Genomic DNA, 23,540 nt, shown 5'->3' with positions numbered 1-23,540 from the left:
CCCCCTGATGTCTAGCCAGCTGGAACTGCGTTCCTGTGCGTTCTGGCTCAAAAAAAACCCCTGGCTTATGTTTGCATTGAGATGTACTTCCTTCTCTTTTGCAGGTGTGTTCGTTCGGCCCACAATCCCGAAAAGAAGCTTACACTGGACCAGGTCAAGTTTCTCCTTCATGAGGAAGGGACCTCTCATGAGAAAGCCCCTGATAAGGCCCAAGTATGGCAACATCTTCCCCAAAGATACAGCCTCCTCTTTTGTTTTGTTCCTCTGTCACAATCTTACCTGTACTACCAATACTATTCTGCAGGGTGTGCATAGGTTGGAGGTTCAGAACATAGATTTTTGTCTTGCGGGAGAGAGATCATCTTAGAAGGATAGACTCACAGAGTTGAAAGGGACCTCCAGGGTCATCTGTGTATGGTGGCTACAAGCATAGCCAGCTTCAAGAGGGGATTGGATATACATATGGAGCAGAGGTCCATCAGTGGCTATCAGCCACAGCATATTGTTGGAACTCTCTATCTGGGGCAGTGATGCACTATATTCTTGGTGCTTGTGGGGGGAGGGCAACAGTGGGAGGGCTTCTAGTGTCCTGGCCCCACTGATGGACCTCCTGATGGCACCTGGGTTTTTTGGCCACTGTGTGACACAGAATGTTGGACTGGATGGGTCATTGGCCTGATTGAACATGGCTTCTCTTATGTTCACTTATGTTCTTAACTGGAGTCCGACCTCCTGCACAATGCAGGAGATTCACACCTACCTCCCCACCCCAGCCCCATAGCCAGAAAATTTTCCAGCAGGGGCTTTGGAGGGGGCATCGTGCCCCTGATGTGGCCACATCACCAGTGACATCGCCATGAGAGACTCTCTTCCTAGGAGAACCAAAGAGAAGACAGTCGGGTGGGAGGGCAGTGAGCGGCTCTTGCTGCCCTGCTGCTTGACCACCTTCTCAGTGCTCAGAGTAGGTGCAGACATGGAGGGCAGGCCATTCTCTAATGCCATTCTCATGTGTCTGCGCTAGCTAGTGAGATGGCTCTTGGAGAGCACTCAGAGAGCTGATTCGCTGGCCAGTGCAGATGCAGTGAGGTGCTGGGGCAGGCCATTCTCTTATGGCCTGCTCCAGTGCCTCAATACATCTGCATCAGCAGGTCTTTTTTTTGCAGCAGGAACTCCTTTGCATATTAGGCCACATACCCCTGATGTAGCCAACCCTCCTGGAGCTTACAGTAGGCTCTGTACTAAGAGCCCTGTAAGCTCTTGGTGGATTGGCTACATCGGGTGTGTGGCCTAATATGCAAAGGAGTTCCTGCTACAAAAAAAGCTGTCTGCATCAGCCAGCCCGTGAGCCTCTGAGAGCTCTTCAAGAGCTAACTTGGTGGCTGGCTGGTGTAGATGCAAAGAGCTCTGGGGTTCACTGGCTGGCTGGCAGTGGAGCTCGCCTTAATCGATAGGGAGCACAGCCCTTAAAGCCCCACTGCTGGCTATGGCCCTGCCTCCCTCCCACAGCCCCAGTGACCCCTGCTGCATGCCCAGAAGATGGCAAAAAAACCCCATCCAGGATCCCTGGGCAAACTGACCAGGAGAAAATTGCTTCCTGACACCAAAGCGGCAATTGGCATTTCTCTGGGGGTGTAAGAAAGGGCCACAAGAACTAAGCACTGATGCAACTGTCTCCCTCTTGGATGTCTCAGCAAAGAGTCTTAGGTCTTGAACAAATTGGATTCACTAAGGGTAAATCTACTGTAGATCACTGCATCATTCTAGTGCACCCGGCCGACAAATATGCTACCCTTAGAAATTCCAAATTTTACGCAACTTTTTTGGACCTTAAAGGGGCATTCGAATCTGTCGTGAGAGTGTGACTATGGACTAAACTGCATCAACTGGGCATTGATAATAATAATAATAATAATAATAATAATAATAATAATAATAATAATAATAATAATAATAATAATAGATTTTATTTATATCCCACCCTCCCCGCCTAGGCGGCTCAGGGCGGATAAGAGACTTCTCAAACTAATCATAACTCTACATTCCTCCACCACTTGCCAAATCAAAACCTCAGTTACTGGTGAACTAACACCTAAAATTCCCTTCAATAAAGGAGTTAAACAAGGATGCATACTTGCTTTTTTTTAATTCAATCTATTCCTCAGTGATTTGGCTCCAGCATTAACAGAAGTAGACTGCCATTCCCCAAAAATGGGCTCTCTGCATGTACCCATCTTGTTATATGCGGATGACACAGTATTCCTTTCTCGTACGAGGGTTGGGCTCAGATGACTGTTGAACAGATGTCTCAGTTTCTTTCAAGAAAACAAACTGCATCTGAACCATGAAAAATCTAAGATACTGGTTTTTGCTAAGTCTTGTAGTATAGGCATTGTTGCCAGTGATGGGCATGCTCTATTAGGGCTGCTGGCTTGGAAGATTCCTGGAGATTTGGGGGCAGCACCTGGGGAAGGTGGAGTTTGGAAAGGGGAGGGAGCCCAGTGGGGACGCAGTGCCATAGAGCCCGCCCTCTGACGCTGCCATTTCCTCCAGGGGCCTGTAGCCTGGAGAACAAATGTAATTCTGGGAGAGCTCCAGGCCTCAACTTGAGATTGGTAACCCTACTCTGATGCTCAGAAATGGGTAGCTGCCAAATCTGACAGGGAGCTGTTTGGGGGGCTAAACCAGCATGCGTTGAAGCCAAGCACCACGTTTCTGCTTTGCCTCTCCTCCAAAGATCTCTGGCTCCAGGAGAGCCAGTTTGGTGTAGTGGTTAAGTGCACGGACTCTTAACGGGGAGAACCGAGTTTGATTCCCCACTCCTTCACTTGCACCTGCTGGAGTGGCCTTGAGTCAGCCATAGCTCTCTCAGAGCTGTTCTGCTCAAGAGCAGCTCTCTCAGCCCCACCCACCTCACAGGATGTCTGTTGTGGGGAGGGGAAGCGGAAGGGGATTGTAAGCCGCTCTAAGACTCCTTCGGGTAGTGAAGGGCAGGGTATAAATCCAATCTCTTCTCTTCATATTGCGGGGATTATGCTATTTTATCCTGGGATGTCAGTTGAATGGAAAGAGTGATGGTTCCCTGTTCAGCCAATGAGCAGGGCTTTCTTTGTAGCAGGAACTCCTTTGCATGTGAGGCCACACACCCCTGATATAGCCAATCCTCCTGGAGCTTACAGTAGGCCCCGTACTAAGATCCCTGTAATAATAAAAGAAGAAGACTGTAGATTTATACCCCGCCCTTCTCTCTAAATCAGAGACTCAGAGCGGCTTACAATTTCCTATATCTTCTACCCCCACAACAGACACCCTGTGAGGTGGGTGGAGCTGAGAGGTCTCTCACAGCAGCTGCCCTTTCAAGGACAACTCTGTGAGAGCTATGACTAACCCAAGGCCATTCCAGCAGCTGCAAGTGGAGGAGTGGGTAATCAAACCCAGTTCTCCCAGAAAAGAGACCACACACTTAACCACTACACCAAACTCTTGGAGGATTGGCTACATCAGGGATGTGCGGCCTAATGCACGAGTTCAAAAAAAAAAGCCCTTCCAATGAGAAATCAGAACCCAGGTCACCTTGGTATGAATCTGATACTTGATTTATCTGATTTGATAAAATGCCCCACTTTGGGTCTCTTGAGGTCGAGAAGCTGATTTTTTGAATAAAAGCAGAGAAGAATCCAAATTCTATGAAGAATTCTGCAGCTTCTAATCTAACCAGTCACTCGTAAGATTGAGTGTATTCACACCTAAAGTAACTGGTTGCTTTTAGGATTGGATTATATTTGCTTTTGGAATGATGGGGGACATTTCTGTTTGTCTTTATTTCTCATCAGTTTTGACGTTAGGAACAAGAACGTCTCTATGTTAAATATATTCAGGGCTTCTTTTTGTAGCAGGAACTCCTTTGGATATTAGGCCACACCTGCCGGATGTAGCCAATCCTCCAAGATCTTACAGGGCTCTTAGTACAGGGCCTACTGTAAGCTCCAGGTGGATTGGCTACATCTGGGGTGTGTGGCCTAATATGCAAAGGAGTTCCTGCTACAAAAAAGGCCTTGAATATATGTACATATACTTGTCACTGAAAAGCCGATACCCTCAGCTGCCCAGCCTCTCCTTTTGTTTTTTTCCAGAGAGCTGACTGATGTTCTTCAGAACCCCGTACATCTGGATTACTTCCAGCATTTCCTGAAATTGCACAATGCCGAAACCCCACTCCTTTTCTATTTGGGGGTAGAGGATATCCTTAAGGAGACTGACCCCAAGGCACAGCGTATTTTGTTGAATGAGTTGGTCAGGAATTTCTTCTACCACAGCATGCCACCAGGTAGGCGGGCCCGTTCCATTTTCTTCTGACCCACTAACACATCAGTCCATGTGCTCTGTGACTAATACCCTTAAATTATGGACGTGTGGCAACTATGCTCCTTGAACTGTTGGGCGTGGGACTTCCGTCTGTCTTGTACGCCTAGTTTGCCAAGACTCTTACTTGCAGCCTACTGTGCGCTGTGTAAGGGTTGCTTGTGATCCCTGCCTGAGGTGCCTCAGAAAGAATGAAAATACTTATTGTCCCAGGTCACTCCCAACATGTTTCTACCTTCACCCCAGTAGCCCAATACTTCCTTCTGATCTGGCCTGCTCGTAAATATTTCCCAGCCAAGCCTGGATCTGGCAGGAGCCAGAAGCTGCCCGCAGTTTTATGGCTTACCAGCACTGACCAAGGTATTTCTGCTGAACTCTCATTCCATTACACAGGTGTCTTAATCTTCCTCTCATTCTCTCTCTCTCATTTTCTCTCTCTGTCTTTGAGCCATCTTGGAATTCTGAGAGCAGGGAGTGAACACCGTGTCAAAATGGCCTGATCACAAAATGGCTGCCATAAAATGCTGAGGCCAGTCACAAAATGACTGTCATGTGGAGCAGAGACTAGTCACAAAATGTTGGGAGGCTGACTAGACTAGACTAGATGACCCTGGAGATCCCTTCCAACTCTGTGATGGAGGCAGCTGTGAACGAACACTCCCCACAGAGGCAAAAGTAATGCATGCTGTGTTCTTCCAAACCACCTATTCCAATAAAGTGAAGGAAAGTCAGGAGTGGCTTTTTGTTTTGAGGAGGAGAGATGCTTTGGGGAAGAAGGAAATGGGCACCCAGAAACACTTCAGTGGGCACCACGGTGTTCACAGGTACCACACTGGGGATCATTAACTACCTGAAGAAATGAGCTGAACTGAGGGAGGAGTGTCATTGACATTTTTGTGTCCTCAAATCTGTGCCATCCTTTAAAATCAAATTTCCAGGGACTGCTAAAAAGGATGTGTAACAGGGTCTGCCAGCCTTCAGGCCAAGTTTTGCCGGCAGAGCTGTTATCAGGTAGCAAAGCCTGATATTTCCAACCCGAAACACCAGGAGGGTAGGCTGCCACCAGTCTGGGTTACTCTCTGGCACAGAGGCCCCCAATCAAACCTCTGCCTAATTGAGACAAAATAAGGAAAACCAAGCCATTCTTTTGCAGCTAGGAGTTCCCCAAGTAATTTTACAAAAAAAAAAAAATGGTAGTAGGCACTCTGAGGCTAATGGGTAAGTTTTGCCAAAATTGCTGTGACTTCAAAGAGCAAACAACAAAAGGTAAATTAATTAAGGGAATTTATTTAAAGAATATAGGCATAACAATAGCATTTGATATTAGATAACTCACTGAAAGTGTCAAGACAGTGTGCGTTTGCAATAAAAAAGGCCAATGCCATGCTGGGAATTATTAGGAAGGGAATTGAAAACAAATCAGCCAGTATCATAATGCCCCTGTATAAATCGATGGTGCGGTCTCATTTGGAGTACTGTGTGCAGTTCTGGTTGCCGCACCTCAAAAAGGATATTATAGCTTTAGAGAAGGTGCAGAGAAGGGCAACTAGAATGATTAAAGGGCTGGAGCACTTTCCCTATGAAGAAAGGTTGAAACGCTTGGGACTCTTTAGCTTGGAGAAACGTCGACTGCGGGGTGACATGATAGAGGTTTACAAGATAATGCATGGAATGGAGAAAGTAGAGAAAGAAGTACTTTTCTCCCTTTCTCACAATACAAGAACTCGTGGGCATTCGATGAAATTGCTGAGCAGACAGGTTAAAACGGATAAAAGGAAGTACTTCTTCACCCAAAGGGTGATTAACATGTGGAATTCACTGCCACAGGAGGTGGTGGCGGCCACAAGTATAGCCACCTTCAAGAGGGGTTTAGATAAAAATATGGAGCACAGGTCCATCAGTGGCTATTAGCCACAGTGTATGTGTGTATATAACATTTTTTGCCACTGTGTGACACAGAGTGTTGGACTTGATGGGCCGTTGGCCTGATCCAACATGGCTTCTCTTATGTTCTTATGTTCTTATGTGAGCCAAAGAAAATAAAGACATTGTAAATTATAACTAGCTAAACTTAGTGCAGCATAGTTTTCCAGACGTTAGCCACAGGCAGAATCCACTGTCCAGATATAACCAGGTAGTTGCACACAGAAGTCAAGTCAGGAGGTTTTCAGGCATAACAACAAGAAGGAGAGTGTCTTATCTCCGGATTATGAGACTCACACCATACTCTAGACTCTAGGCTAAGCTAGGCAAAGTGTTACACGTGTATAACACTTTTATGCCTCAGGGACCCTCGTGGGATCACTAGGGAACCCAGTGACATCCCAAATTGATGATCTAAGTCCATCCTGGAAAGCCAATCAAAACCAGTGATTGGGCACTCATGGTAACTAATTAGGGCTGATCTGCAGTTTCAGCGATAATTAAGTTCACATGGTGGTAACTGGGCAGAAATGCCTAACAAGTTAATTGAAAGAGAATCCCACTGGTATACTCCTACAATGGCCTTGCAGGTGTTCTTTATCTCTGCAGGCAAACACATTCTTTAACACTGAGAAGAACTCTGCAAGGAAACACAGCCTTAAGATTTTTAGAAAGCAGGTCAAAGCTTGACCATTGTTAACATCAGAAAAACGTTTTCACATTGCTACTGCACTACAGGATGCTAAAATATTAATGGAAGGAGGGAACACAGTCTCCTTTCCTCAGCAACAGGAGCTGGCATTCATGAAGCTGCCTTATACTGAATCAGATTCTTGATCCATCAAAGTCAGCAGTGTCAATTCAGGCTGGCAGAGGCTTTCCAAGGTCTCAGTTAGAGGTCTTTCACATCATGTACTGCCTGGTCCTTTTAAATACAGGTGCTGGGAATTGAACCTGGGACCTTCCACATGCCAAGCAGATACTCTGTCAGTGAGCCACAGGCTTCATTTCGCTGTTCTATGATGCATGAATGCGCTAATGGAAGTACTCTGGAGCAGCAAAATAAAGAATGCTGGCCGGGAAGCTTTTTTTGAATGTTTCAGGGCTTCTTTTGTAGGAGGAACTTATTTGCATATTAGGCTACACAGCTCTGGTGTGGTGCAGCCAATCCACTAGGAGCTTGCAGGACTCTTAGTACAGGACCTACTATAAGCTCTTGGAGATTGGCTACATCAGGGGTGTGTGGCCTAATATGCAAAGGAGCTCCTGCTACAAAACCCCCCCTGTAAATTCATTATCAATCATTTGTGCAGTCCCATATGGGGTCTATACGGGCCTGCCTACCAGTAGGTTATTACAGCTAAGAGCCTCCAGGAGGTACTGTCCTGGCCATAGTAGCCATTTTTTTTGCTCCATTATAAATATTCTGGAGAAAAAAAACAAATGGTAACTGATCTGTGGTTACTTCTTCAATGGCACCTTTCTCAGTGAGTGCCCCCAGAGCCTGTTCTAGGCCCTAAGATGTCTGATTAACTGCTCCCAGCTGAGGAGAACAAGGGGGCCAGGTTGTAAATTCATGATGAAGCTGTTTGTGGGCAGAAGTTTGATATAGTTAACTTTCCGCATTCTGATTTTCCTCATTCGTGTGTTTTGTTGCTTTGGGTCGCCCCCCTCCCACTTCTGCATGTGTTTTGCTCCCTCTAATGGCCAATTCAATATTACATCAGGTTATGTCCAAACCAAGGTGTTATTGAATTGACCATTCAAGGGGGCAAAACATGTGCAGAATAGACCCACATGCAGAACAGACAGGAACACACAGGCAAGGAAAATATGAAGGCAGAAAAGCCCTAAGTCAGGGGTGTCGAACTCATTTGTTATGAGGACTGGATCTGACATAAATGAGACCTTGTTGGACCAGGCCATGTGTCACGAGCTGGGGCCAGGCCAGGCGAAGTCCAGGGGCAGTCCAAGGTCTGTAACCGGTGAGCAAGAGTGTCCAAGGTGCCAAAGCCAAATCGTCGTCCAGGTATCGTAGGTCAGAGGTTCAGAAGCCGTAGTCAGGGGGTCCAGAAGTCAAGCCAAGGTCAGGAGGTCCAAAGTCAAAAGCCGAAGTGGATGCTAGGACGTCAGGTAGATGACTAGTTGCTTCCACAAAGCCTTCTCTCAAAGCCTACAGCTACATAGCCCTCTGCTGTCTGTTGCCCATTTGGGCTAATTGCTGGCTCAGAGGGCAGCCAGGATCCTGCTGGGACTCAAGCACCCTCACTCCTAGAAGGGCCAGAATCCTTTCAAAACTCAGGGCTCAGGGAGCGTCTTGCTTGTGAGCGTGCCACCCTCCTCCGATCCCTGAGGTCCTGACGGAGGCGGTCACGCACACGAGCCACCCGAGAGGGCGAGGCAGGGGGGCTTGGATCTTCTCCAGCAGGAGGCAGGGGCACTGGTGTAGGTGGCAGGGGCACAGTTTCTTCTGCAGGCTCGGCTTCTTCTGCAGGGCCCCCAGCACCCATGACACTATGTCGGACTGGGCCATGTGTGTAGCTATTTAAGATTAGGTAGCAGAGAAAGAAACTGTATAAAGGACACAAAGACAAATAAAGATTTTTTTTTAAAAAAAAACCCTTAAAATAAAACATGCTTAAAACATTAGCACTCATTGGTCTTAAAGGTGCTTTCTTTGCATCTCTCCCATGCGATCCAGGGACAAAGGACAAGGAAGCTCTGGCTCTTTCCTTCCTTCCCCAGGGGGCCAGGAGGGGGTGGCCAGCAGAAGGAAGAGAGGCTTGGCTTAGCAGTTCTGCTGTGCAATTGAGAGAGCCTGGCAAAGCAAACTCTCCCTCTCCACCTTCCTCCCCAAGGGAGGAGCCTCAGCCAATGGAGAAGATAGAGGCTTTGCTCTGTAGCTCTGGTGCGATTGAGCAAGTCTTGCAAAGCAAGCTGTGATGCTGAAGGAAGAAACACAGAGGGAGAAGGAAGCAGATGACAGCCAATTGCTCGGGGGCCTGACAGGAGCCCTCCAAGGGCCTGATTTGGCCCCTGGGATGCATGTTTGACTCCCCTGCCCTACGTTACGTTATTTGCTTCACAAGTATGCAGTTAGATTTATTACTCATGGGCTCCTGTTGAGTGCTAAAAATGTTCCATTTCCATAGGCAAGATAGTAACAGTGGCTTTCCAGGAGATTGAATGTGTATTGCTGTTCAGTTACCACTGGGCAAAGGGTCATTGGTAGCCACCAAGATTGCCCAGAAATCAATGGGAGATAATGAACAGATTGTCTTTCTGCCCCCTCCCCCCAGAGATGCTACTGCAGTGCAACGATGATATCATCCGAGAGATACAGAAGTCCCGTAACGTCACTCTCGCCATGGTGATCTCAGCGCAAAACTGTGTCTTGAAGTGCCTGGGAGAACGATGGTGAGTAGAACGGATATGTAAGATGGGTGCAGGCACTGGTTGTTTCTTTCCTGACCAAATGCTGCCTATGGGAGAAAAAAAAAGAATAAGACCAGATTTGGGGGGGAATTCCCTGAAATCACAAAAAGGTAAAGGTAGTCCCCTGCGCAAGCACCGAGTCGTTATCGACCCATGGGGTTTCCTTGGCAGACTTTTTATGAGGTGGTTTGCCATTGCCTTCCCCAGTCATCTACACTTTCCCCCCAGCAAGCTGGGTACTCATTTTACTGACCTTGGAAGGATGGAAGGCTGAGTCAACCTTGAGCCGGCGGCTACCTGAACCCAGCTTCCACCAGGAGCGAACTCAAGTTATGAACAGAGCTTGGACTGCAATACTGCAGCTTACCACTCTGCACCATGGGGCATCCTTTGAAATCACAAAACCACCTCGTTAAATATTTGTTTCTTAGAAAGATGCCAGAATGCTTTCTAAAGCCATCTCTAGAAGATTCTTTAATGCTGCACAGTACTTTCTAGTAATTTTATGAGAGCCAGTGTGGCATGGTGGAGAAAGTGGTGGACTAAGAACTTGGGTGACCTGGGTTCAAATCCCCACTTCTACCAGGGAGGCTTGGTGGGTGACCTTGGGCCCGTCAAAAGCTCTCAGCCTAGCCTACCTCAGAGTTGTTTTTGTGGGAGAACAGCAGAGGGGAGAAGAATGTTCGAAGCTGCTTTGAGTCCAAAGTGTGAGGAGAAATGCAGGATATAAATATAAAAATATATGCCCCCCCACAAAGCAAATGCAGCACTGCTAAATCCCTGCAATTCCTTTTTAGTGTTCATTCAAGCAACAAAAATCTCCACCTTCTTCTAGTTCCTCCATCTTCAGCAGCATATAAAGACAATGGAGGAAGACACAGCCTCACTAACCACCCCCTCAGTATCACTCAATAAATAATAACAGGGTGGCAGAATAGACAAATCTGGGGAAAAAGAAAGCTTGCCAAATAAATCTTTACGGAGGTTATGGTAAAAAGAACAATCAAGCAATATATGCTGGATTGAGTCAGAAGTATTCGCTCCACAGGAGCAAAGTCTGTCGGCTAAAGGGACTCGCTGATATCTCCCTTGTAAAACTTTGGAGGGAAACACATTTAGTTTAGCCAACATAAATGCCCTGCATAGGGTTGCCAAGTCCCCAGCTTCCCGTAGCAGGGGACTCTCTCTCACCCGCGGAGCGCGCGATGCAATGATGTCACTCGGAAGTGACATAATCAAAATGGTGGCACCCTTGCGGGGCTGCTCTAGGCGTTTCTGGGGAAACTCTATGGTTATCCCGGATGCTCTAGCCATTTGGGAGGTTGAAACTCTATGGTGCCTATGCACCATAGAGTTTTTACCTCCCAAATAGCTACAATGCCTAGAGCGGCCCTGCATGGGCGCCACCATTTTTATGACATCACTTCTGGGTGATATCACACCAGCGACATTGGGGAAGGTTCCAGGGCGGGAGAAACCCCGCCCGGACCTGGGGATTGGCAGCCCTAGCTCTACATGGGCTAGGGCCTTCTCAGTGGCAGCACCAACAATGTGGAATGGCCTCCCAGAGGCCAGAAGAAGAAGAAGATATTGGATTTATATCCCGCCCTCTACTCCGAAGAGTCTCAGAGCGGCTCACAATCTCCTTTACCTTCCTCCCCCACAACAGACACCCTGTGAGGTGGGTGGGGCTGAGAGGGCCCTGCAAGATCTCTCCCAATTTTGTAGGGCTTGCAAAACTGAATTATTTTGACAGCCTTTAATACCTAAATGGGAGAGGACTGCCACCCTACACTGCTGAGCACGATCACTCATGAGGAATTAGGACCACCATAGGATCACTGTCAGAGAACAGAAAGTTATGATCCCGCCTATACTGAAGTTTTGAGCAGCACCATGAAATGTATTTTAATTGTCTTTTATTGTTCTAAATTGTAATCTTAAATTGTTTTTAAGTTGGCTGTTAGCTGCCCTGAGTCTGCTTGCGGAGAGGGTGGGATAGAAAAATAAAGTAATAAATAAATAATAATAAAATTGACATTTCTTCTTGCAGAGTCTGGGTTGCTTAGATGCAGGATTTATTTATTAGTGTGATAAATCCTCAACTCATTCCTTCTTTCTCTTTTTGTTCTGGCAGGTTTAAATTGTACCAAGGCCTGTATCCTGAGACTGAGATTGCATATACTATCCATGGTGCAAGGGGAAGGAAAGGCTCCATCATAAAAGACAAGATAGTGAGCAAAGCTGGGGAGTGGGGATTTGGGATTGTATTCTCCTGCCTCGTGGTCTTACTATATTCCAGGGGTGGCCAAACTGAGGCTTGGGAGCAGGACTGGATCTACTTGTTTTTTGAGGGGGGGTGGAATTAAAAAATAGCGCCCTCTTATGGGCCATTCTATCTTATGGTCCCATAGAATACAATAGACTCCATACCCAATTTGGCAACACCCCTGCTCTGCTGGCGCTCAGGGCAAGCACACCCCTCTGCCTCCCCCAGATCCAGCCCTGCTTGGGAGCCACTTGTGGTTCTTGCAGACATATTGTGTGGCTCTTGAAGCCCCCACTGCCTGCCCAGCAAGCTTGGAGAAGGCATTTCTCTCTTTAATTCACTTCTCTAAACCAAGCCAGCCAGCAGCTTGGAGAATGCATTTAAAGTTAAAGATATTTTATTTCCCCCTCCCCCATCTATTTGCCTGCCTGCCTGCCTCCTCCCTCCATCTGATGTTCATGTCTTGTAGCTCTCAAACATCTGATGTTTATTCTGTGTGGCTCTCACATTAAGCAAGTTTGGCCACCCCTGCTATATTCAATAGCAGGTTGTTCTGCATTCTCATTTTCCTGGCTTGTGTGTTCATGTTGCTTTGGGGTGTTTTTTTTCCTGCTCTGCGTATGTTTTGCTCCCTCTAGTGGCCGATTCAATATTGCATTGCTTTATGTCTGGCATTATCTCCCTGCAGATCTAAACTGCAGTTTTTTTACAGCAGACGTAAAGCAGTGCAATATCAAATCAGCCTCTAGAGGAAGCAAAACGCAATAGGAACAAGCACTGGAGGGGATTGGATTTATACCCCGCCCTTCACTTGGAGTCTCAGAGTGTCATACAATTTCCTTTCCCTTCCCCTCCACACAAGAGACACCCTGTGAGGTAGGTGGGGCTGAGAGAGCTCTGCAGGCCCATAGCCAGGATTCTAAAAGTTGGGGGGCATGTAAAAACGTCAGTGGGCACTTAACGGCTCCCCTCCCCGCCACCATGACTCAGGGCACCCAACTCAGGGTACCTGGCAATCCCTCCCACCCCCCACCACTGGAGGGGCCACAGGATGAGAACTGGGGGCCACCCCCTCGCTTCCCCATGATTTAAATTGCATGGGAGGGGTACTCAGGAGCAGCTGCTGCCCCTCCCAGGCCATTTAAAGAGCCGGGAGGAGCAGTGGCTGCTCCTAGGTACTCCTCCTGTGCAATTTAAATCATGGGGGAGGGAGGGGGCAGCCCCCAGCCTCTCAGCTTCACCGCCCCCCCCCCCATTATGGTAGTAGGGGGGAGGAAAGAAAGTTCAGGGGCCTGGAGCTGTGAGAGAAACTGCTCTTGAGAGAACAGCTCTGAGAGAACTGTGACTGACCCAAGGTCACCCAGCAGCTGCATATGGAGGAGTGGGGAATCAAACCCAGTTCTCCCAGATAAGAGCCTGTGCATTTAACCGCTACACACATTTAATTTAATTTAATGTTTGGATTTATATCCCGCTGTATCCTGGAAGCAGGCTCAGGGCGGCTTACAACAATAAAACAACAGAGTTAAAATGATATCATAAAAACAGACATTACAAAACAGGAGCAGCAAAAAACAGACATTACAAAACAGACATAGGTGGTAAACAGCATGTGGCTGTTGGCTAACAGCATAACATAACACCATAAAGGTCAAATGCTGGGGGAAGTGATGACTTTCAAAGGACGCCTGCTGGATTAATTAAAAGCCTGGCAGAAGAGTTCCATCTTACAGGCCCTGTGAAACCTTGATAAGTCCTGCAGGGCCCGGATCTCGAGTGGGAGCTCATTCTGCCAGGTAGGGGCCCGGACCGAAAAGGCCCTGGCCCTCATTGAAACCAGCTGGGCGTCCTTAGGACCAGGGACTATGAGAAGATGTTGAACAGCAGACCTCAGACATGAGGAAAATAAGAATGCATGAAAATACAGGGAAGGACTGCGATCTTACAAAGGCTGTGTGTTGAGCATGCGGCCACCACAAGTGGATTAAGTGTCTCCCTGGAGTTCTGTGCTGGGACCCATTCCCATAGGGTATAACGGAGAATCGATCTGTGGGCATCTGGGGCTCTATGAGGGCTGTATTTTGAGGTAGAGGCACCAAATTTTCTGGATAGCGTCCAGTGCCTCTCCTCAAAACACCCCCAATGTTTCAAAAAGACTGGACCAGGGGTTCCAATTCTGAGCCCCAAAAGAAGGTGCCTCCATCCTTCATTATTTCCTATGGAGAGAAGGCATTTAAAAGAACATAAGAGAAGCCATGTTGGTTCAGGCCAGTGGCCCATCCAGTCCAACACTCTGTGTCACACAGTGGCCAGAAACACCAGGTGCCATCAGGAGGTCCTTCCGTGGGGCCAGCAACATGGCCCCTTTAAATGTGATGGCCAGAACATGCTTTGGAGTTCAATCGCGCTTGTCAGAACCTTGCCTCTGGCTCCACCCCCAAAGTCCCCAGATGTTCCTGAGTCAGACCTGGCAACCCTATGGGGGACATTTGGCTCAGACCTTTAACTGGTAATGGTAATTTGTGTCTGTTCACTGCTGGTTTGCAGGAGGAAGCAGTGGGTGAGCAAACAAACCTTGTTTGCACTGCTGAGCTCGGTTACGCCTGCAGTGTTGGCTCCTGTGCTGGGCTTGTTCCTATAGCAGGAACTCCTTTGAATATTAGGCCACACACCCTGATGTAACCAATCCTTCAAGAGCTTACAGGGCTGTTCTTACAGGGCCTACTGTAAGCTCTTGGAGGATCGGCTACATCAGGAGGTGTGTGGCCTAATATGCAGAGGAGTTCCTGCTACCCAAAAAAAGCCCTGTTCCTGAGTCATTTTCACTTCCCAGTCTGCTCCTGTTCAAGAAAAGCACATGCTGCAAAAAAAGCACATACTGCAGTTTTCAGAAGACTGAACTGTTACCTGTTTGTGCGTGGAAAATGAGTGCGCCGGGGGAAAGCAAGCTAAAACTCTTCTCAACATGCTACGTTTTCATTGGCTAGGAGTCTCTCTTTTTCTTAAAAAAAAGAAACGTTCTAACATTAGACACCCGTCTCCCATGTACAGTCTGAAGGTGGCAAGATCCAGATCCAGGGTTTAAAGCCTTACAGGACCTTGCAGGGCTTTTTTTGTAGCAAGAGTTCCTTTGCATATTAGGCCACACCCCTGATTTAGCCAATCCTCTGAGAGCTTACAGGGCTCTTCTTACAGGGTCTACTGTAAGCTCCAGGAGGATTGGCTACATCAGGAGCATGTGGCCTAATATGTAAAGGAGCTCCTGCCAAAATAAAACTGTGGGACCCTATATCGAAAGGGCCGCCTCTTCTCATAACAGCCCCTGACCCAACTTGTATCCTCAAAGAGTTCCTGCCGAGCTCGGGTCTGTTAGATCTGCCATCACCGTTTGCTTCTTCTGCATCTTTGAATCACTTCTCAGCACAGAGTATAGCCAATTTGTGTTTTCCATAGGCTGACAATACGTTCTCTTCTGCAGAAAAAGCTCTGGAACATGTTTGGCGCACTCGTTAAGAGTATATGCAGGTTCCGGAAGGCAATGAGTTATGCGGCGGAGCGCAAAGCATTTGAAGCATTCCTCCACCGGGAACTAAAAAACACCAAGGAAAGTATGTCTGGAATTTGACTTACCTTTCTATAAGAATTATTCTCAGGATGGTCCATAGCAGTACAATCCTAAGAAGGGCTGTCCATTGATTACAATAAACTTAGAAGGGTGTAATTCTGCTTAGAAGAAGAAGAGTTGGATCGATTTCCCACTAGCCTTGCACTGCTCTCATGCTCCTCTTCTCTGCGGGGGTTTCGTCGTATTTCGCACTATCTGCCCCGGGGCTGCAACTAGCTTCGCCTTTTTCGTGCTGCAAACAGAAATTGGTTTTTAGAGGTTTTTGTTTGCTGTGTGAAGCAGGCGAAGCTAGTTGCAGCCCCGGGGAAGATAATGTGAAATCTGATGAAACGCATGCAAAAAGGAGGAGCTTGAGAGTGGCATAAGGCTAGTGGGAAATCAGTCTTGGTGTCACAGCCTGGGGCCGGGTCAGGCAAAGTCCAGGGGCAGTCCAAGGTCTGTAGCTGGTGAGCAAAGAGGGTCCAAGGCGCCAAAACCAAATCACAGTCCAGGTATCGCAGGTCAGAGGTTCAGAAGCCGAAGTCAGGGGGTCCAGAAGTCGAAGCCAAAGTCAGGGGGTCCAGAAGTCAAAGCCAAAGTCAGGGGGTCCAGAAGCCAAAATCAAAAGCCGCAGTGGCTGCTAGAACATCAGGTAAGTGACTAGTTGCTTCCACAAAGCCTCCTCCCAAAGCCCACAGCTATATAGCCCTCTGCTGGCTGTTGCCCATTTGGGCTAATTGCTGGCTCAGAGAGGCTGAGACTCAAGCATCCTCACTCCTAGGAGGGCCAGAATCCTTTCAAAACTCAGGGCTCAGGGAGCGTCTTGCTCGTGAGTGTGCCGCCCTCCTCCGATCCCTGAGGTCCTGACGAAGGCGGTCACGCACACGAGCCACCCGAGAGGGCGAGGCAGGGGGGCTTGGATCTTCTCCAGCAGGAGGCAGGGGCACTGGTGCAGGTGGCAGGGGCACAGTTTCTTCTGCAGGCTCAGCTTCTTCTGCAGGGTCCCCAGTACCCATGACACTTGGTTTTTATACTCTGCTTTTCTTTAAGGCAGGGGAGTTGAACTCATTTGTTATGAGGGCCAGATCTGATATAAATGAGACCTTGTCAGGCCGGGCCATGTGTGTCAAAAAATGTAATGCCAGATAGCAGAGATATAGACTTTATAAAGAACACAGACGAACACAATTATAAAGGACACAGACAAACACAATAAAGATTTTTTAAGACTTAAAGATTAGCACTCTTGCAGTATTCTGTTTAACAGTTTCTGATAACTGACACCTCTCGCTCTGAATTATTGCATCAAAATCTGGAGACAATGTCTGTGCTGTAGCAATCTTGAGTGTGCTGTTCAGGTGTTTATCTGTAATTACTTTTAATTTACTGACATTCTTTACAGAAATCTCAATTATTTGAGCCTATGACCAAGAGGAAAATATGAAATGGCTGGGCATTGCGAGCTTTTGTACATAAGTTACTTTGTGTGCTTTTCAGCCAATGGAGAAAACAGACGCTTTGCTCTGTAGCTTGACTGAGCAAGCCTGGCAAAGCAAGCTGTGATGCAGAAGGAAGCAAGAGAGGGAGAAGGAAGCAGACAACAGTGGGTTGCTCGCAGGCCTGACAGAAGCCCTCTGGGAGCCTGATCCGGCCCACGGGCTGCATGTTTGACACCCCTGACTTAAGGAGTCTCAAAACGGCTTACATTCTCCTTCCTTTCCTCTCCCCACAACAGGCACCTTATCAGATAGGTGGGGCTGAGAGAACTTTTAGAGAGCTGTGACTGGCCCAAGGTTGCACTCTCCTTGGGGCTCCCATTGAAACTAGCCAGAAACTGCTACTGGCGCACAGTAGAGTTGGTCATCTACTGATCAGTACCCAGAGGTGTCTATCTGGTTTTAAGACACCTCTTCTGCTTACCTAGATGCTTCTGGATCCAGATTCAAGCTGATTGCTTTTAAAGTCTTGCAGGACCCTGTATTGGATGGGCCATCTCTCCCCGTAAGAGCCCGTGTCCCAACTTGTATCCTCGAAGAGTTCCTGCCTTGCTGTTCTTTTGGACCGGAGCTTTTTTTGTAGCAGGAACTTCTTTGCATATTAGTCCCAGGGCCAGTACGTGGGAGTAGGCTTGTAGGTGGCCACCTCAGGCGCCACTTGGCCTAGGGACACCATGAGGCGCCCCCCTCTCCCCACACCTGCCGCCCTCCGTCTCCCCACTCCCACTGCCTCCCATCTCCTCGCGGTGCCCTCCGTCTCCTCACACCCGCTGCCCTCCATCTCCCAGTCCTTGTGCCCGCCTCCCTGTGCCCAAAGCTCATGCGGCCGATGACGCTTCCTGCGAGCACTGCGGGCAGCTCCCTTTGAAGCAGGGGAGGGCTGGGCTGAGCACTTGTGCAAAGGTGCGTGGCACTTCCAGTCACGTCATCGAGCAGCGTGCGCAAAGCGCACGTGAGAAGACACCGGGGGGGGGGGGACTGGCCTTGGCCTGGGACGCCCCAGGCCTGATTAGGCCACACACCCCTGATGTAGCCAATCCTCCTGGAGCTCACAGTAGGCCCTGTACTATGAGTCCTGTAAGCTCTTGGAGGATTGGCTATATCAGGGGTGTGTGGCCTAATATGCAAAGGGATTCTTGCTACAAAAAAAAAGCCCTGATTGTCACTATCATGCACTGACAGTCCTTGGAACTAAAGTATGACCACCTCAGTTTTATCCATAGTGAAGCGACGGGGCGGGAACAAATCTGGGTGAGATGGATGCCCTCCATCCACAGAGGAAATGAGAGCTCCATTCCTCCTGGAGCCAATCCTCTGGGAACTTACAGGGCTCTTCTTACAGGCTATACTGTAAACTCTTGAAGGTTTGGTTACACCGGGGGCTGGGGTGTCTCCTAATATGCAAAGGAGTTCCTGCTACAAAAAAAAAACTGGCCCTGGTGACAACCTTCTTTCAGCTTCATGATCTTGTTCTCTATTTCACTTTATCTTTGTGAATATTTCAGTCTTTGTTGTTGTGTTTGATGGGCTGGAGAGTACTGGGAAATTTCTCAGCTGCGGGATGTTCCGAAACGGATAGTTAGGAGGTTCTTCTCATCAGAATGGACGCCGGATGTCTACATTGCATGGCCTTGCCTCCCAAGTGAGCGGTTGAGGGTACTCCTCCAAGTTCATCTTCTGATGAGAAGAGATGCAGCAATCCTGACACTGCCTTTTTCTTTCCAGACATGCCTTCTCAGTCAGCAACTCAGCAGCAACGAGCAAGTGTTGGTGGAACCGGTGGCCGTCACGGTGGATCTCCTGCCAGCTCCACACTGGAAGACGTTGACGTGGTCCAAGTGAGACGCCGAATATTTTCTGGCCGCATCATCTCAGTTAATTTCCTGGTCAACGATCTCTACTTTTACCTGGAGATGGAGAAGTGAGCGAGCTTGCGTTAACCGGATACGTTTGAGTGACTTCCTGGCTGAATAAAGGCAGAACAGGCTGTGACAAGGGAGCCAGTTTGGTGTCGTGGTTAAGAGTGCAGACTCTTATCTGGGAGAACTGGGTTTGAGTCCCCACTTCTCCACATGCACCTGCTGATGTGACCTTGGGTCATCCACAAGTTCTCTCAAGGCTGTTCTGCTCAAGAGCAGTTTCTGTCAGCTCTCTCAGCCCCACCTGCCTCACTGGGTGTCTGTTGTGGGGAGGGGAAGGAAAAGGAGATTTGTAAGCCACTCTGAGACTCCTTTGAGTAGTGAAGAGTGGGGTATAAATCCAATTTCTTCTCCTCTCCTTCTGTATTGTGTGCTTCCTGTTGTAGTAGAAAGTGGGAGATAAGATTACAGTTAAAAAGAGGGCAAAGTTCCTTCCATTCTGGCATCTGACCTACTTGAGGATGGTTGCTCTTGGAGAGGAGGAGGAGGAGGAGGAGGAGGAGGAAGAGAAATTGGATTTACACCCCAACCTTCATTCAGAGTCTCGGAGCAGTTTACAATCTCTTTCCCTTCCTTTCCCCACAACAGACACCCTTGAGGTAGGTGAGACTGAGAGAGCTCTGAGAGAACTGCTTCTGAGAGGAATAGCTCTGAGAGAACTGTGACTAACTCAAGATCACCCAGCTGGCTTCATGTGGAAGAGTGGGGAATCAAGCCCGGTTCTCCAGATTAGAGTCCGCCGCTCTTAACCACTACACCAAACTGGAGTGTAGCAGCCACCAACTGCAAGGAGAAAATGGGCAGAAGGAAAAGGGCTCCCCACTTCTTTCCCCACATATTCATAGAAACACAGAGCTGGAAGGGACATCAAGGGTCATCTAGTCCAACCCCTTGCACAACTCAGGATATTCACAGCTGCTTCCCCGCTCCCTCAGTGACCCCTGCTATATGCCCAAAGGAAGGCAGAAAACCTCCAAGATCAGTGGGCCTATCTGAACAGGAAGAAAATTCCTTCCTGATTCCAAAGTGGCAATTGGCATTGCCCTGGGCATGTAAGAAATGACCACAAGAGCCGAGCAGTGGTTCCTTTTACTGGTAAGAGATATACATGGTGCTTGATATATGAATGGGGCAAATCGTGAGAAGCCAGCCTGCTATCATCACATCACGCCTGGTCTGGAGTTGGTAACCTCCATTCTCTGCTTTGTGCCGTACAATCGGGGCCAGCGTGTAGGAGCAGGCCAGGTTGGCAGCCACCTAGGGTGTCCCCTAGTCTACAGGGCACCGAATGCTCCCTCCTGCGTGCTGCCCTGCCAGTCTCACCTTCCCAGGTCTGCACAGAGAAGGCATGCTCCAAAGAATGCATGTGCTGCTCTGCCGCTTTCGACTTTGGGAAGGCAAGAGCGGCGGGGCAGCACCTGCACTCTTCAGAGGCTGCCTTCCCTTGCAAGGGAAGGCAGCCTCTGAAGAGTGCAGGTGCTGCCCCGCTGCTTTCACCTTCCTGGGTCTGGCAGGGGCGGGGCCTAAGGCACCAGAACTCGTGGTGTTGGCCCCGCATCTAATGCCAGTTTGCATTTGAGGCCCTGTACTTCTCAAACTTCACTGCACAGTGTTGGGGCCTCCCAGGCATTTGGCAGTCATGATCTAGACAAGCTTCTACCTGTACTGGTCTCCTACAGGTTCACATAGTCACCAAGGACTAGTGCTTAATTTATTGGGCATTTTCCCTGTTATTGGTATGGGCAGGGGTGGAATTCTAGCAGAAGCTTCTTTGCCTATCAGGCCACACACCCCTGATGTAGCCAATCCTCCAAGAGCTTACAAGGCTCTTTTTTGTAAGCTCTTGGAGGATTGGCTACATCAGGGGTGTGTGGTCTAATATGCAAAGGAGCTCCTGCTAGAATTCCACCCCTGAGTGTGGGACTGTCCCTGGGAAGGAAGCATCTTCCTTTTGCTGTATACTTCTTTTTGCCGTAGCGCCCAACTTAAGTGTCCGGTTTGTAGTTCCTGTCTGTGGGAAGAGCCTGCCACAGTTTGAAGTTGCACCAGGTGTTCTGGTTGCCCACCTCTCTGTTTTGTCCCACGTTAGGTTTTTCCATCTGTCCGATTCGGTGGTCGTGCTGGCTTCCCTCGGGCTGTACACCGAGAAAGATATTGCCTTCCTGAGGTCTAAAGTGTCCACCATCAACAAACTCTTCCTGAATTCGGATATCCCGCCTAAACTGAGGGTAAGAGGAGCTAAGGTTTTCCCCAGACAGTGACTTTGTTGCCCTCCCACGCTTAAAAGACATTCTCCTTCCATATAAGGGATGCCAGCCGCCACATGGGACCTGGGGATGCCCTGGAATTACACCTCATCTCCAGACTACAGAGGTCAGTTCCTCTGGAGAAAATGGATACTTGTGTCGGTGGACTGTATGGCATTGTACCCCACTGAGGTTCCCAGGACCCATCCCCAAATCTCCAGGAGTTTCCCAACCAGGAGCTGGCAAACCTACCACACACACCTCTCCCCCACATCAGTGGCCAGGGAGGATGTGGCAACCCTATTCCAAATGTCCCTGTGCACCAGCTATGGCAGGGGTGTCAAACATGCAGCCCAGAGGCTGAATCATGCCCCTGGGGAGCTCCTATCAGGCCCCTGAGTAACTGGCTGTCATCTGTTTCTTTCTCCCTCTCTCTTGCTTCCTTCTGCATCACAGCTTCTTTGGCCAGGCTTGCTCAATAGCACAGAGAAAAACCTGTATTTTCTCCATTGGCTGAGGCTCCTCCCTTGGGGAGGAAGGGGGGGAGGGAGAGCTTGCTTTGCCAGAGCCAAGCTTTGCTGAGCCAAGCTTCTCTTCCCTCTATTGGCTGAGGCTCCTCTCCCTCCTGGTCGCCTGGGTGCCATAGCTGGTGCACAGGGACATTTGGAATAGGGTTACCCTGGGGAAGGAAGGAAAGAGCCAGAGCTTCCTTTTCCCCATTCCCTGGGCCCCATGGGAGAAATACAAAGAAAGTACCTTTAAGACCGAGTGCTAATATTTTAAGGATGTTTTAAATTTAAAAAAAAATCTTTGTGTTTGTCTGTGTCCTTTATAAAGTTTATATCTCTGCTACCTTCAGGAAGTTCAGCAAGGCCTGCCTATCAGCATCTTTTGATGGATTTGGGGCTCACTATTTTAACACTGGTTTTAGCTGGGGATGTTTTGAATATCATTTTAAACCGCTTTCAACCAAAAGGAAATGAGGGATATAGATGTTTTAAAGAATAAAGAGGAGGAGATTGGATTTATACACCATCCCTCACTCTTGCAGTAAGAACCCTGTAAGCTCTTGGAGGATTGGCTACATCAGGGGTGTGTGGCCTAATATGCAAAGGAGCTCCTGCTACAAAAAAACCCTGGTTTGTATTATGTACATGGCAAGTTAAGCTGGCAGATTCATACTGTGGGCGAAAAACCCATCGTGAAGGCTCTGGTATTCGCTCTTCTGTAAACTTGTGAACAGATTTCAGAATTCAGCTCTGCTATTGGAAAATACTGTTTAGTTGAAAATCAATCTGAAAGGTTGGAGACCTGCTATATTGTTTGTTGGTCGTTCTGTAAAACCTCTGTATTGGTTGTTCCGTAAAACCTCCATTTATTTCCTGTCTAATTGGGAATGATGAGTTGCGGGTATTTTCTCATTTTAAAAAAATGCTCCGTTCTTCCTTCTGCAACCAGGTCAACCTCACAGAAGCACAGAACAACCAAATCAAGGCTTCAATTGCTGAAGGTGTGCTGAACAGGACACTCTACCACAGTGCCATGCTCTCGATTTTTCCTGTCTTGTTATACTTCTGGAAAAGGTAAGCCTCCCTCTCTCCTGGACTGGGAAAGCAAGAGAAGAGGGAGCCAGCACACCTGGACTTTGAACAGACTTGCTGAACCTAGCCTAGAGTTGTCTTTTTCAGCCTCAATGGCTGTCCAGGACTGTGTCTTGCCATATTATTTGCTGTGTTAATGCAAGCCTCTTGGCCTACCCTGGTTCTCATGCTCAGTGTTTGCAGGTGCTTTGCTAATTTCTTATCTGTCCTTTGTAACAGTTCGCAAATAACCACTCTGCCTCGGCCACATATTTCTGGCCAGGGGTGGAATTCTAGCAGGAGCTCCTTTGCATATTAGGCCACGCCTCCCTGATGTAACCAATCCTCCAAGCACTTACAAGGCTCTTTTTTGTAAGCTCTTGGGGGACTGGCTACATCAGGGGTGTGTGGCCTAATATGCAAAGGAGCTCCTGCTAGAATTCCACTCATTTCCGGCAGAGATGAAGGTCACCAGTTTTCTGCTGCCTGAAGAAAACTTTCACTTTAGAAAAGAATCTATGTACTGCGGGGTGGGTGGGTGGAACGATGGGTAAGGTGTCTGGCTTTTAATTGTAGCCCGCCAAGTTTCCACGCCTCTTTTGCACTGTGCAATTAACAGCTGTTTATCCAAGTATAAAGGTATGGCTTGACCAGTGTTAACCAGTTTTGGCAAAGTCTGTCTTTGCTGTGATTAGGTCTATCATTTCCA

At 48.3% G+C, this 23,540-nt stretch overlaps 1 protein-coding gene across 1 annotated transcript in view; it reads left to right on the top strand.

The window, feature by feature from the left end:
• Positions 1-22,838, top strand: part of RGSL1 (regulator of G protein signaling like 1) — a gene marked incomplete at its 5' end in the record, with an annotated part of 45,278 nt that extends 22,440 nt beyond the window's left edge. The window contains 9 exons of the mRNA XM_060233072.1: positions 105-213; positions 4,131-4,324; positions 9,582-9,699; positions 11,855-11,951; positions 15,465-15,594; positions 17,904-18,038; positions 18,812-19,007; positions 21,095-21,233; positions 22,710-22,838. Coding sequence (XP_060089055.1) covers positions 105-213; positions 4,131-4,324; positions 9,582-9,699; positions 11,855-11,951; positions 15,465-15,594; positions 17,904-18,038; positions 18,812-19,007; positions 21,095-21,233; positions 22,710-22,838 — 1,247 coding nt within the window. The remainder of the gene's footprint in view (positions 1-104; positions 214-4,130; positions 4,325-9,581; positions 9,700-11,854; positions 11,952-15,464; positions 15,595-17,903; positions 18,039-18,811; positions 19,008-21,094; positions 21,234-22,709) is intronic.
• Between the last annotated feature and the right edge of the window lie 702 nt (positions 22,839-23,540).

The sequence above is a fragment of the Heteronotia binoei genome, chromosome 2, assembly GCF_032191835.1.
Source record: "Heteronotia binoei isolate CCM8104 ecotype False Entrance Well chromosome 2, APGP_CSIRO_Hbin_v1, whole genome shotgun sequence".
NCBI lineage: Eukaryota > Metazoa > Chordata > Lepidosauria > Squamata > Gekkonidae > Heteronotia > Heteronotia binoei.
Note: the sequence above shows the minus strand (reverse complement) of the source record. Positions and strands in the feature narration are given on the sequence as shown.